The sequence below is a fragment of the Phaseolus vulgaris genome, chromosome 4 (genome assembly GCF_051622355.1).
Source record: "Phaseolus vulgaris cultivar YP4 chromosome 4, ASM5162235v1, whole genome shotgun sequence".
Lineage (NCBI taxonomy): Eukaryota > Viridiplantae > Streptophyta > Magnoliopsida > Fabales > Fabaceae > Phaseolus > Phaseolus vulgaris.
This window is the reverse complement of record NC_143501.1, coordinates 1,743,924-1,756,986: the sequence shown is the minus strand read 5'-3', so window position 1 is coordinate 1,756,986 and position 13,063 is coordinate 1,743,924. Positions and strand designations below refer to the sequence as shown.

The 13,063-nt window shown below is 34.0% G+C and overlaps 1 protein-coding gene across 6 annotated transcripts; it reads right to left on the bottom strand.

The window, feature by feature from the left end:
- Positions 1 to 226: 226 nt before the first annotated feature.
- Positions 227 to 11,574, bottom strand: LOC137836633 (katanin p80 WD40 repeat-containing subunit B1 homolog KTN80.3). Of its 6 annotated transcripts, none has more exons than XR_016520348.1 (20): positions 11,499 to 11,529; positions 10,939 to 11,339; positions 10,695 to 10,845; positions 10,395 to 10,525; positions 9,502 to 9,619; positions 9,144 to 9,370; positions 6,858 to 6,960; positions 5,652 to 5,722; positions 5,484 to 5,558; positions 5,262 to 5,405; positions 4,924 to 5,146; positions 4,352 to 4,774; positions 3,926 to 3,985; positions 3,725 to 3,843; positions 3,049 to 3,176; positions 2,064 to 2,138; positions 1,809 to 1,921; positions 1,313 to 1,429; positions 1,122 to 1,190; positions 227 to 863 (listed from the first exon to the last, which is right to left on the bottom strand). XR_016520348.1 is itself a non-coding variant. In XM_068645299.1 (20 exons), the coding sequence occupies exons 3-20, from the start codon at positions 10,720 to 10,722 to the stop codon at positions 800 to 802; spliced, it is 2,280 nt and encodes a 759-aa protein (XP_068501400.1). In that variant the 5' UTR covers positions 10,723 to 10,845; positions 10,944 to 11,339; positions 11,499 to 11,574; the 3' UTR covers positions 227 to 799. The 6 variants fall into 6 exon arrangements, 4 of the variants coding, with proteins under 4 accessions (XP_068501400.1, XP_068501399.1, XP_068501403.1 ...); XR_016520347.1 differs by having other exon boundaries at positions 10,944 to 11,339; positions 11,461 to 11,521; XM_068645299.1 differs by having other exon boundaries at positions 3,049 to 3,168; positions 10,944 to 11,339; positions 11,499 to 11,574.
- Between the last annotated feature and the right edge of the window lie 1,489 nt (positions 11,575 to 13,063).

The following is a 13,063-nucleotide window of genomic DNA, read 5'->3' as shown; positions in this document are numbered from 1 at the left end:
ATCAATTCAGTGTTTTTATTTGAACTAGCATTTTGCTTTGGCTTTGGGCACCTTGACTTGAGCCTTGCCATTAAAACTTTTTTCCGAGTAAGAATTAGCCAAACAATACATTCATTACGTAGTTTACGCCTTAGTCTGGATAAACTCCAAGTGTCTTGAAAGATTAGTCTGAAAGTTCGTTTTTTAATAGCCTAAAATATGGAATCCTGAACAGATAATATGTAGATAGTCCATGAAAATACCTGATCATTTTGCATAGCTATGATCTCATGGGGCATAAAAGACACTAATCCATCGTCATATTCAAGCAAAAGCATTGAAAGAAAATCATACAAGAATATGCAACAAATAAAAATATGAACGGCTCCACTCACTATGCATAAAGGCACTTAAAGAACCATAACAAAAATAATGTAATTTCGAAATATGATTAGACAGGCAGTAGTATCTTGCGCCACATAATGGGTTAGTTGTGGAACGGACTTAGATCTTCACATGAAGCAGATGACGACTGGTTAGAGTCAGCTGTGCAACCATCAGCAGAGGGTGACATCTCTCAAGCTTTGGCTTCGAGTATATGTCGCAGAATTAGCAGTTATCTCAGTGCCTCCACTAATCAATTTCCATTAACTTTTAACGGCAATAAATGTACATACATGAAAAGGCTTCTTTCGATGCCAGAGGACGATGCATCAAACTATTCGGTGGCTTGTTTAGAGGTTTAAATCTTTAAAATGCACAAAACCCCCAAAAGCACCGCCAAAACATGAGCAACAGAAATAATTGAACCAGGACAGGATCATGAAACATCTTGTAAAGCCAAATTCAACTCGTGTGCAGATTTTGCAATTGATCCTCCTCTTCTACAGGTGGAGACAACAAATAATGTGAAATTAGCACGACATATTCTACATCACCACAATAATATATCAGCTCGCTAAATCTCAGTTACTCAAGTATTCGTGATTTTTGAGCTTTCAAATATTAATCTTTCTACGTTACCGTAGGAGTTCAAGCTAAATATGTTTGAAACTATTTATCATTACTAGCATTTCAAATCCAGCTTAAATAAAAGGACATATTTTATCCAGAAAAGCCAAAAATAAAATATGAACTTATACCTTGAAAGAGAGGGTAAAAAACGTTTGACTTTTTCAAGTTCTGGGAAGCAGAGGTTGCAACGTTCTAGCCTGCCGTCATTAACAAGCAGCACAAAATGAATGAGTATATATATATATATATATATATATATATATATATATATATGCATATATTATTATATATATAAAAAGCTCTGAGGAATTAACAAAACCTTTTCTCTGCCTCGATATCAACACCAACGGGTTGTGGAGCCGATACAGTTGAATAGATAACCGAACCAAATATTCTGACCAGTTTCAATAGCATTTCCAAGGATATTCCTTGATGTCTACAGATATAAGAATATCAAATATATCAACACAACTAAATCTATCAAATTATAATTTAAATATATAAAAACATCAAAATTACTCATGTTCTATACACGGATACAATCAAACACAGATGAAAATTTTGTAACTGGAAAAAATTAAAGGGATATGGTCAACTAGACCTTGACAGCTGATCTAAACATGAATGCCCAAAGACACATTACAAATGATTACTTGTAGAATTTATTGCATAAATGATCCCAAATTATTGATGGTTAGTCATAAAACATGCAATAAAAAGCCAAAGAGCTTGTAGCTCACTTGAAACCAGCTCAAATTTGAAGCATCATCTCTAACTCCAAGACAGGAGCTTGTATCAGAAGAGATATCACTCACCTTTCCATTTCACTTTGTAGAAGGTGAGTTAGAAGTGGCAGAAGACCAGTGCATATATCAAGTGTAATGATATCAATTTTTTCCATTATAATGCTAACAACATCCGCAATAACCTGGAATAAAAACCAATCACAGGAGTTTCACCAAATTTAATATTTATATAAGAAAATTATGCATACATAGTAACAATACCACTATAAGGACAAAATTTAATAACGGTAATGACAAAAGAAAAAAAAAAATCTCAATGCTCACAGCATGGTCATCCATCTTTGTCATTATGCCAATGACCTCGTTAACATCATTCCTTTCCCAACATCTGAAGACCATCTGCAATATAATGCTTTCAAAGTTAAGCAAATGTATAGTTGCAAGTAGGTATGGGTCAGTTACCAAAATTCTATTTAAGTCTATAGAAATCCTAAATGTTTCTTGAAGGGCATTTATCTTTTCTTACAAAACCCAATTTGCTTGATTCGGAAAATTACTCTGGGTCTGGCTGTCAATTCTTCAAATTGGTATGGGGACAACTTCAATTCGTCCAGAAAAAAAAAGCTTGGTTCAAACTTCAGAATGGTTCAGTTAGTTGTAGTGGTTCCACATATAAACAATTATAGAGCAATGATAGAACTTTCTGAGAAACATATTTGCTATTTCCTCTTTTTATGGGATAAAATGGCCTTAGCTTCTCTGTGGTGCTTGTCAAGTCATATGTTTCTTGTGAACTCCAGGTTATGTTTGTGGTAGACTCCAAACTCTATAGGATGGCATAATGAGAAATCAATTATCTAGAAAATATCTCATAATATCTGGAGTGATCGCTTAGGTGTGTTTTCCATACTTCGATCTTTCATGATTCGCTTTCTCAAATTAGGCTTACAAGAGTAATATTAGTATAAATAAGGATTATAGTTGTCTTTTGTAAGACATCAATAAACACCAAATATGAATAATATATTCTATAATAGGGAGTTTGTTTTCTCTTTTTCTCCTTTCCTACCCAAATCCCTATAATATATTATCCTCTCTGATCATGAAATTCTCTCCTCGAGCCTTTTTTTCTCTAATCAAAGAGGGGGGAAAAAGCTGAAGCACATAAGTTCATCCAACCCTGATCAATTGACATTCAACATTCAAAGACTCTTGCTCATTATCATATAACAGATAGCAGTTACACAAATCAAAATAAATTCAAAGGACTCTGAAAAATATCATAAAACCATAATTAAACCATCAATACCTGTAACTTAGCTGAACGAGCCATCATTGAACTGAGAAATTCATCATGTTGTTCCATCACATCAGCAATGGAATCCTCATCAGTATCAGAAACTGTAGCCTTTTCAGTAGAATGTGCTCTCTGTTTAACTTTGAGGAATAAGGAAATTACATCCTCCAAGAAAAAACAAAACAGAAAAAAGGACAGAAAAGACAAAGCAAACAACTGTCTCCTCAATACAATTAAATTAAACATAAAGCAGACGTTCAGTAGGAAAATTCTTTCCAGGTTTTCAAGAATCTTAGGCTATCAATGCTAAATACCCATGTTTGGTATGACAACTTTAAAAACCGTTCTCAAGAATCTAACATTCCCAGGAATAGGTTTTTAACTATGTTTCCTAGCAAAATTATATATTTCAATTCCAATAATATGTTAGACATTCCATACATATTTATAACATTCCCAAAAAATATTATTTTTAGGAGATGATTGCAAAAAAAAATTTTAAAAAAGCATATACTAAACACCCCCAAAGTTGGTAGAGAATCCATGGATTGATTATACCAGTATTTTTTAAGTGTTCTTTAAGTATGTCAGTAAACAAAGCTATGAAAAATTAATCATCATAAGAAACAGAAAATAGAAATAAAAAGGCTATAAATTATTATAGCAAACAATAGAATTGGTATAGTACCCCACTGAAAGGGAGCACATGAACTGATGATATCCTTCCGTGAGAAATCCCTTGTCTAGGTCCTTCATAATTAAGAGGTCGTTCCCTCTTTTCTAAATTGAGAAGTGATCGCATTCTCCCTACGTATTATAAAGAGTATAAAATTAAGAAACCATTTATATTAATGACATGACAACCAACAGTTCACAAAAAGAAGTATACCTCCTTTTTGCACTTCCACAGAACATACATCCCTGTCCACTTTCAAGCTTCGAGCTTCATCTGGCACAGGACGGAATTCTAAACACTATTAATACATCACCCAACAGGACAAACACATCCAGATTTTCACAAACAAATGCTCATCAATCATTGTAACAACCACAATAACATCAGGCAGTGGATGGATTTTTTTTGGGCGATTCCAAATTTTATTCAGGGAATAATCATCTATAAAAGCAGCAAAATTGGAAGAAGAAGGGGACGAATTTTTTCGAGACCAAGAACCATACCACGCTGAACACTCGCATTGATCTGGGAAGAGACCGTCCCTCTCATGACTCTTTACCCAGAACAGAAGGATTAAAGGAGACTAAACAGTCTCAAGACACCTAGCATAATTTAAGCCTTTCAAAGATGTAGAAATACCTTGCGTGGAGCTTACAGAAGCGGGGAAATTATTTCTATCTGCAAAACTACTTAATTCATTGCCCTTAGATGCTGCAGATTCAGTAAGAGGAGAGGGGAGGGGCTTATCCACATCATCTCTATTGTTTGAAAATTTACGCACATCTGCTGCCTTTGACTGTAAGGGGAATGGCATTGTTCTTCCAGCAACTCCAACTTCTTTTCTAGAATCAGCTACAGGCTCTGACCTCAAGCTAGTTCTGGGTACAATTACAGGTATAATATCTGATTTATTGACAAGTGGAACACTGGCTGTTGTATGAGATTTCAAAGAAGTTCTTTTCTGAGCTGTTGTATTAAGAACTGTGGTTGAACCACCAGTTACTGTTTTCGGACCAGAGTTCAAATTGATCCTTTGAGGAGTACTTGGTGCACTTCCTGTGGCTTCATGCAATCCATAAGTCACATAGTGAGAAAATAATGATTAATCGATAACGGGATCCAAATACAATAAAAATTACATAAACAATTGAATAAAAACAAATTCCAAAAATAATAAAAAAAGAAATTGAGAAATCAGGAAGGATATATACATGGCAAACATTTTCCCTCCTTTAAGGGGTCTGAATCTTGAGAAGAAACTGACAACCTTCCAAGAGATCTCGTTTCCTTTAGTAATTGATCTGGATTTTGTGAAACAGATAGCCTAGCCTTAGCAGTGATCTCATTCAGAACAGTCATATTTCCTCCTGAGGATTTAGTTTCTGAATGACCATTTAGATGGTTCACACTATTAAGTGCATATGGTTCTATACGCTGGACAACAGAACAGAAATGTAAAAGAGGCACATTAGTATTGAATGGTATATCAAATACAATTCAACCACTCCTATAAGCAGCAAAATTTTCTCTTGAAGATAAGTGCCTATACCGATATGTCCACCACCCAGACTCCAACACAGCTTTGATTGTATGAGCAGCCAAGAAGTTTTCCTTCATGAACATTAAGATCTGACAATTTAGACCAACCCACATCCACCACATCATGGCATCTTATAGGTTCCCACGAGAAAACCTAAACAGAACCAGGTAGAACATTAATACCTTCATAAATTATTTGCCTCAAATAAATAAACCAAAAAATAGAGCTTACCTTCAAACTCTCGTGTAAACCACAAAGCAAGGTCCTCCCATCAGGACTAAAAGTAAGAGAACGCACTCCAGATGTCTAACATATAAGAAAAAATAATCCAAATAAACCAAAATTAACTTGACAGATTCATCCTGGAGAAAATGGTCATTTTACTATGATAAAAGATACCTCAGGACCAGCCGAACCAATAAGCTCAAAGGTTTCAAGGTCCCAGAATTTAACCGTTCTATCTGCCGAACCTAAACACGGGAAGAGATAAATGAAATAAAATTAAACCACATTTACTTATATTCCAAAAAGTACCGTATAAGTTGAATTTAATTTCTAAACTTGATCTAGTCAAAAAAGAACTTCCAATTTAATGGTTGGATTATTGAAATTTAATATATGCATAGAGTTAGCATGGAATGGAGTAAATCCCCAAGCTACTGAGTTGAGCATTTAAAAGCTCAAGCCTCACTCGTTTAACAAACAAACTTGTTGGAGATCCCACATCGACTAGAGAGAAAAATATTTCATAGTTTATCCGTGGGTGCAAATCTCACTTTATAAACCGGTTTTATAAGATTGAGTTAAGCTTAAAGTTCACTCATTAATATAAGATAAACTCGTTAAATTCTGAATGAACTGAGGTGAGTTGCTTGTAAGATCACAACGCACAAGTTGACTTGGTTCGATTCAAGCCTTGAGCTTATCAGGCGTTGAAAACAAAATTTTAAAACATAACTTATTTTGTACTTATTTTAATTAGAGATAAGTCAGGCATAACTCAACCCTAAAAGCTAGTTCAAGGGGGATGAATTACCCAAGTCCTGTAAGGAACTATTGTATGTCGAACTGATGTGAAACATCTGAACACACATTCCCTCACACCTAGAACTGCACATCCATAGTTGATTCAACATTGACACTTGGATAGACAACACCGCAGTAAGAGAAATGGGGTCAAACCTAACTAAGCCTTAAAACATAGCTAAAGGGAGAGAATTATCCAAGTCTTGGAAGGTCTACTTTATCCATATTCTGAACTAATGGGAGGGGAATAACAATTTTCATAAGCTAAACAAAAACATACAAAATAAGTTACTGCAAAAGCTCAAAACAGCACATGCAAAAACACCTTGAGAGTCTGGATAAGGTTCAAACACCATGTTTGTTTTGTTTTTATATTTAAATAACATGTTTCACTCATAGTTAAAGCAATGCGACCAAAAAATCGAAAACAAAATGAAAATAATTTCATGTTTTTGTAATTGTAAATATTAAAGAAAACATATCAACTGAAAATGAAAACAAAGAACAAACCAAACACTGTCTCTTGCTAAGGTAGAAAGGTACTTATTTTCATGATTTCATCAGAAAAGTAAGGCTGACCTGTTGCTAGTAGAAATTCATTGGGATGAAAATCTATACACTGGATCTGGCCTTCGTGGCATTTAAAGTCATGCAAGAGCTTCCCCGCAGTCAGATCCCATAACTGCAAAAATAAACCTTATAACTTACATAATTGTTTAAAAAAAAAAGTAAATTATTTGCAAGTGTAGTACAACCAGACATGCCAAAATTACATTAATCACAGTTCATAAAAATATTAAGATAAATATGTTGCACACTATGCACTAATGTTCATGATAATCAGTATAGAATTTACAGACCTTTTAAGAAGTCATACTAAAGTCTATATTAAGTGGATATTAGATAGCTCGCTTCAAATTCAGTGGCAAAGGAAACACTTCTTTTATATATATATATATATATATATATATATAAACACATGGGAGAAAAATATTAATAAAAAGGTAATCACTAAAAGTGGACCCAAGAATGCAGCAAGCTGTCCATTCTCACTACATGCCACTAGGACAAACAAACTTCTTCAAATAATACAAGAAAATATCCAACAAAACAAGAAGAAAAAACTATAAAAAAAAGTAATGATTGTAAGTATCGTCACGTCACTAGGAACAAGTAACTTTGAAATAAGCCACATGCAAAGAAAGGCTAAACATTATCACATCCTAAAGCTAGTTTAGAGCAAACGACATCATTAAAGTAATGCACGCATTTTCCCTCCAATAAAATGCACAAAATGAATTCATAAACAGAACACAACCACAAAATTTTAGTCCCTTTATTTTTGCATAACCTTTTTATAAAGAGCCGTGGAAAGTTGAGGGCATTTTGCTTGTTTACAAATAAATTTTGTATTGCTTGGATTGTGAGAGGAAGGGTACAATATAAGCTTCAACAAGACCATTCTACACACCGCTAAAAGCCACCTCAAGAAACCTACACCCTACCTAACCCCAAGATTATATTCCCATTCACAGTCTGTGAAGAAGTAGAATTCCAACAGTAGACAACCCTAGTTGACTTCATAGTACACCTAAAGTTTTGCAAATCCCACCATGGACAGCTTAAATTCTTGTTTTATCTTTACTACCATTACCATGTGTATACCTTCAGACTATCATGTTTTATTATTTTCACCTGTACTGCCATATTAAGAGTATACACTCAAATTATCATGTTTATTATACTCACTTCTATATTTGTTCTCTCTTACCGACCCAGTAATAGAGTATAAGACTTTTCTTAGCTACGGCTTTGTGTAACAGTAAAGAGATAAACATGTATTTTCGGTTTAGGGTTTAAGAACATGTATTTTCGGTAATAAGGGACATGTTTGGACAAACTTCTCCAAAAGAACATCTAGGAGAGAAAAGAGAATGAGTTTATCTAGAAGTTGAACTTAACTTATGCACAAGTTAATTTGTAGAAGCTCTCTCATATAGCTATTCCAACTTTCTATCTTTTAACTTCTGAAGACGCTGATCTAATTTTTTTTTCTCATTTTTATCTCTTAGAAGTCCTTTTAGTAAAGTTTGTCCAAATATACCCAAGTTAGTGTAGGATATTCTGCCAGCTGTATTTTCTGTTATGGCTAGTTACTTAACTACCCCTATCCCAGTGGACTATTAAAATATGTTATCTGTATTCAGATATCAGAATTTACATTCTCTTTCAGTTCTTTCACTCTCTGAATTGCTTTAACCAGCATTTCATGAAACATGGCTACAACAGCTGCCAGATGTATTTTCTGTTATGGGTAGTTACTTAACTACCCCTATCCCAGTGGACTATTAAAATATGTTATCTGTATTCAGATATCAGAATATCAATAAAATCAGAATTTACAATCTCTTTTTTTTTTTATCAGCAATGAATAAATAAAATTAGAGGGGATACTTCAGGGGTATCCCAACCCATATACAGTAACCAGAAAAGGACTTCCTAAAAAATAACCAACATCGAGTGTTGGTTACAATCTCTTTCAGTTCTTTCACTCTCTGAATTGCTTTAACCAGCATTTCATGAAACATGGTTACAACAGTAGACGCCTGAACTTGCTATTTTTCAATGAGGGTATTCGTGATCATGTCACCCAGCAGTTTTCACTGCATGGTTCAATAAGTACCAAGCTTGAACCACAATTCTTAATTATTTTTATTTGGGGCAAACCATGCAAGACACAACTATATATGGTTCGATATGATAGACTACTTTTTCCTTGTGTAGTTGACACACAAACCTTGCAAGGCAAACCTAGTTATTCAATCTGACTCTGTTAATATCATGAAAAGGGAAAGCAATTCTAACCTTTACAGTATTGTCCTCTCCACCTGAAACAACCCAGCGTCCATCTGGGGTAAACCTGATTGCATTTACCCCTCGAGTGTGACCTTTGTATGTATGGATACAACCCTTCTTTCTGATGTCCCATATCTTAAGATTAGTGTCTAAAGAACCAGATGCAAAGAACTCTCCAAAAGGATGGAAGTCCACTGATGTACAATTGGACCTATGACCAGTAAGTGTACGAACAACTGCCAAAGAAACAAAGCAAGTCAAAGACTTAATTTAATGGTATGGGCAAAAAACTCATTGTAAAAATACTGAATAAATTCTGTGAGACTAATCAAATCTCTTTTCATCAGTGCATTAAGAAACTGCGTACTCTTTGCCTCTTCTAAGTCCCAAAGTTTGATAGTGCCACTTGCAGCTCCAGCAGCTACCAAGACTTCAGAGGAATCAAAGCTTACAGAATCTATTCCACTTGAATGTCCTGACAAACTCTGCAAGAGGGGAAACAATTCTTACTGAAAATAGAGAAACAAATATTCTCTTTTCTACAGGAATATATTTCTGTAAAATATGAATGATACAGAAAAAAGTAAATAACAAGATGATGGCAGTATCATGAATATAAAAACAAGAAGAAGAAAAAACATCTAGATAAAAAACTGATCAGTTGTCCCCAACGGCCAAGAGGACATCCCAATTGCTAAGAATTGAGTAACATCCTGAAGGTCTCATGGGTTGAATTTGTCAGAATGGAATAAGCTACACATATTGGGTCGTTTTCAACTGAAACCAGAAAAAAAAATGGACTCCACTCACTCTGAACATTTGAGAGAGGAATCCCGTTCACCCAACATGAAATATATACCATAAAGATGTCAAAATAACAACAGAAGGGGATAATTTATAGCCTTAAAAGTTATTGGTCTGTTTAAATTTAATCCCAACCAACTACACCCAAAGCCCAGAATACAACGAGCATATTCACAATATGTAAGAACAAGCCTAAGTAAAAGAAATGGAAACGATGATGTCATGATGACACACTAAGTACAACTTAGTAAATCAATCCGACGCTACCCTGAGAAGAAATTTTCATGCAACAACATTTTCCTCAGTGACCATTTACTGTGCATACTAGTTTGGAACAGCTCCAAATAATTAAAAATGATTTTCAAATGTGAGAGTCACAAGAAGCCCGCACAAGGAAAACAATGCTAATAATTAAGATGCAACTAAAAATGAGGAGGAGAAAAAAGGAGAACGAACCAGTATGGCATTAGGTTTGCCAATAGCCCAAAGATTGACCTTGTGGTCTTCACCTCCAGTGACAAGAACCCTGGATGATTTACGCCCAATCTTCAGGCAGTTGACAGAAGAAGCATGAGCTACAAATTCCTCTGGACATAACTCGTCAAGGCCAAGCAAACCAGCAAGTACCAAACACAACAGAAGAATAACAAAGCAAAGTAGGCTGCGAAGAGTAAAGAGATCTGGAAATGGAAAAGAAAATGAAGAGCAAGAGCACAGCATAGATCAAACAAAATGTAGAAATGACATGAAGGATACGAAGCTTGTAGGCGCGTTTGGTAGTCATCGGTACGAACAAAAAACCCTAGCAATTGCAGTTGCGACAGGAACAGCAGCTCTCGATTAGAGACATTCGAGTCCTGAGATCTAATTTGCTCCACAAAGATTCCCAGATCTTCACCACCAACAGCTGCTCCCGGCCCCAACAAAATAAATGTGAGTCACGGCAGATCAAAATGGAGAGAGTAAAACTGAAATGAAACAAACACCAACCGTAACTAACCTAACCTTCGTCTTTATTCTTGCTCTTATTAGGTAAAGCGCGGTTGGTTGCGGTTGCGGTTGCAGTAGCAGAAGAGATTGCTTCAGAGCTCACGCAACATCATTCAAACGAGTAACTCACACACACAGATACATTCACTTGTGCCTGCAACTTGCTCACAACAAGAGTGTGTGACTGCGCACACGATAAGCCTAACAGATTTACGAATTAAGAGTAACAATGCTAACGCCGCCGTGGCCCGGAGCAAGGGCTTCACCACTTTCTTCGATCTGCGACTGAGTGAGTGAGTGAGCGAGTGAGCGAGTGAGAGGCAAAAGCTGAAACTGCTCGGCGCCTTCACGATCTCTGTGTGACTGTGCCCCTCGGTAGTCGGTAATCGTAATGGTTATGTTCAAATTAACCTGAGAGTGGGAAGGTTCAAAATATATTTGTAAAAAAAAAATAGATAGATAAAAGGAAAATATGAAAATAAATAAAAATGTGAAAAATCAAAATTGAAAAGACCACACAACAAAACTCAACTCCAATGGACCCTCTTCACCTTTCTCATCTTCACTTACCTTCTCTAATCATTCATCATCCTCAATCACTCTCTCACATCACAACCACTGTTTTATTCCATCTCTACCCATTTTCTTTTCATAACTTCTTTCCATTTTTTATTTTAAAATATGCACTTACCACGTTTTTTTTAGTATTTTTTAAAACTTTTAAAAAAAGACAAAAATAGACTTATGGGACTTCTTTAAAATTTGGATTTTAAAGATAGTTTCTAGTTTTAAAAGAGATTCTAATTCATTTAGTATTTTTCAAATTTTCAAATAGAAAAAAAAAGGGAGGAAAAATATATAAAAAAATAAATAGTTACAATTGTGGAATTGAATTTTAATTTAGATTAGAAGAATGAAAACATAAAAATAATTTAAAAATCTAAATAAATATTAGAAAATGTTGAGTATAATTTCAATTTTGATTTGTAAACTAATTTATAATATAAATTATTGTTATAATGATTTATATAGAAAATTAATGGAACATAGAATAAAGGTATAAAATTGTATTACTCATCCAAATTTTAACATGAGTATAAAAAACTCAAAATATATATATATATATATAAAGCTAAACATAAAATATCTAGTCTGGGGCTTGTAAGAAAATAAAAGCAATAATATAAAATTTATATTAGTTAATTTAGGTTGTATTCAATTCTTCTCCAAAGTTATATAGTAATAAATTTCACTTTTTAAAATAAAGTATAAGTATTATTACTAATATTTTTTTTTATATGTAGTCATTTTTTGTTATACAGTCCAAAAGCTTTCTCAAGATAAAAATACATAAAGTTTTTTCAAGTTGTCCATTAAATTTGCTGAGTTTATCATCAATTATACAACGTTTTTTCATGTTAAGTGCATAAATTATCTTCAAGCAACAAAGTTGTTTGATACAAGGTTCACATTATCTAAAATAGATATTAAATATTTTATCTTTCTTACTATGAGATCATTACTTCACATACAAGTGAACAATTCACAATATAATATTTATTTAACTTGTCACTAGAAAATCAATACTATTTTTGAATTTGGGACTTTTTCACGTTAGCACCTGAAAGTGTAATGTTGATGATATCTCTCAAGATATTATTTTTCTTATGTTTGCCAATATTCTTGCATGGTAGTGTTTTCCATATATAGGTATTTAAAAGGACCATTGGAGGATAAGTCATTTTGGATTCATTGTTTGTCAAAGCTTTTCTTAAAGGATCATGACTTTATTTTGACATCTTTTGACTTGTTGTACTTTAAAAAGATTGAAGCACGCTCTTTTATCTCTACATTAGACGTTATGATATCTCATGGATGTGTCTAACCTACTTGGATTAAGTCATTTAATAGTCAATGCTAGAATGAGAGACATTTGTTGATAGGTGCTACATCAAGAATATTTCACCTTGGTTTTTCTTAATGAGTTGTTTGTTCTTCATAATCTTGTGTCCAAATTGCATCAAACTAGAGAAGCTCTTAAGCATTTTTTTTTATATTCTTTGTACTTCTCTTGATCTTCTTCTCACTTTTTTATCTTGTATGCTCCTCATATTTCAAGATAGAAGATTGTTCCA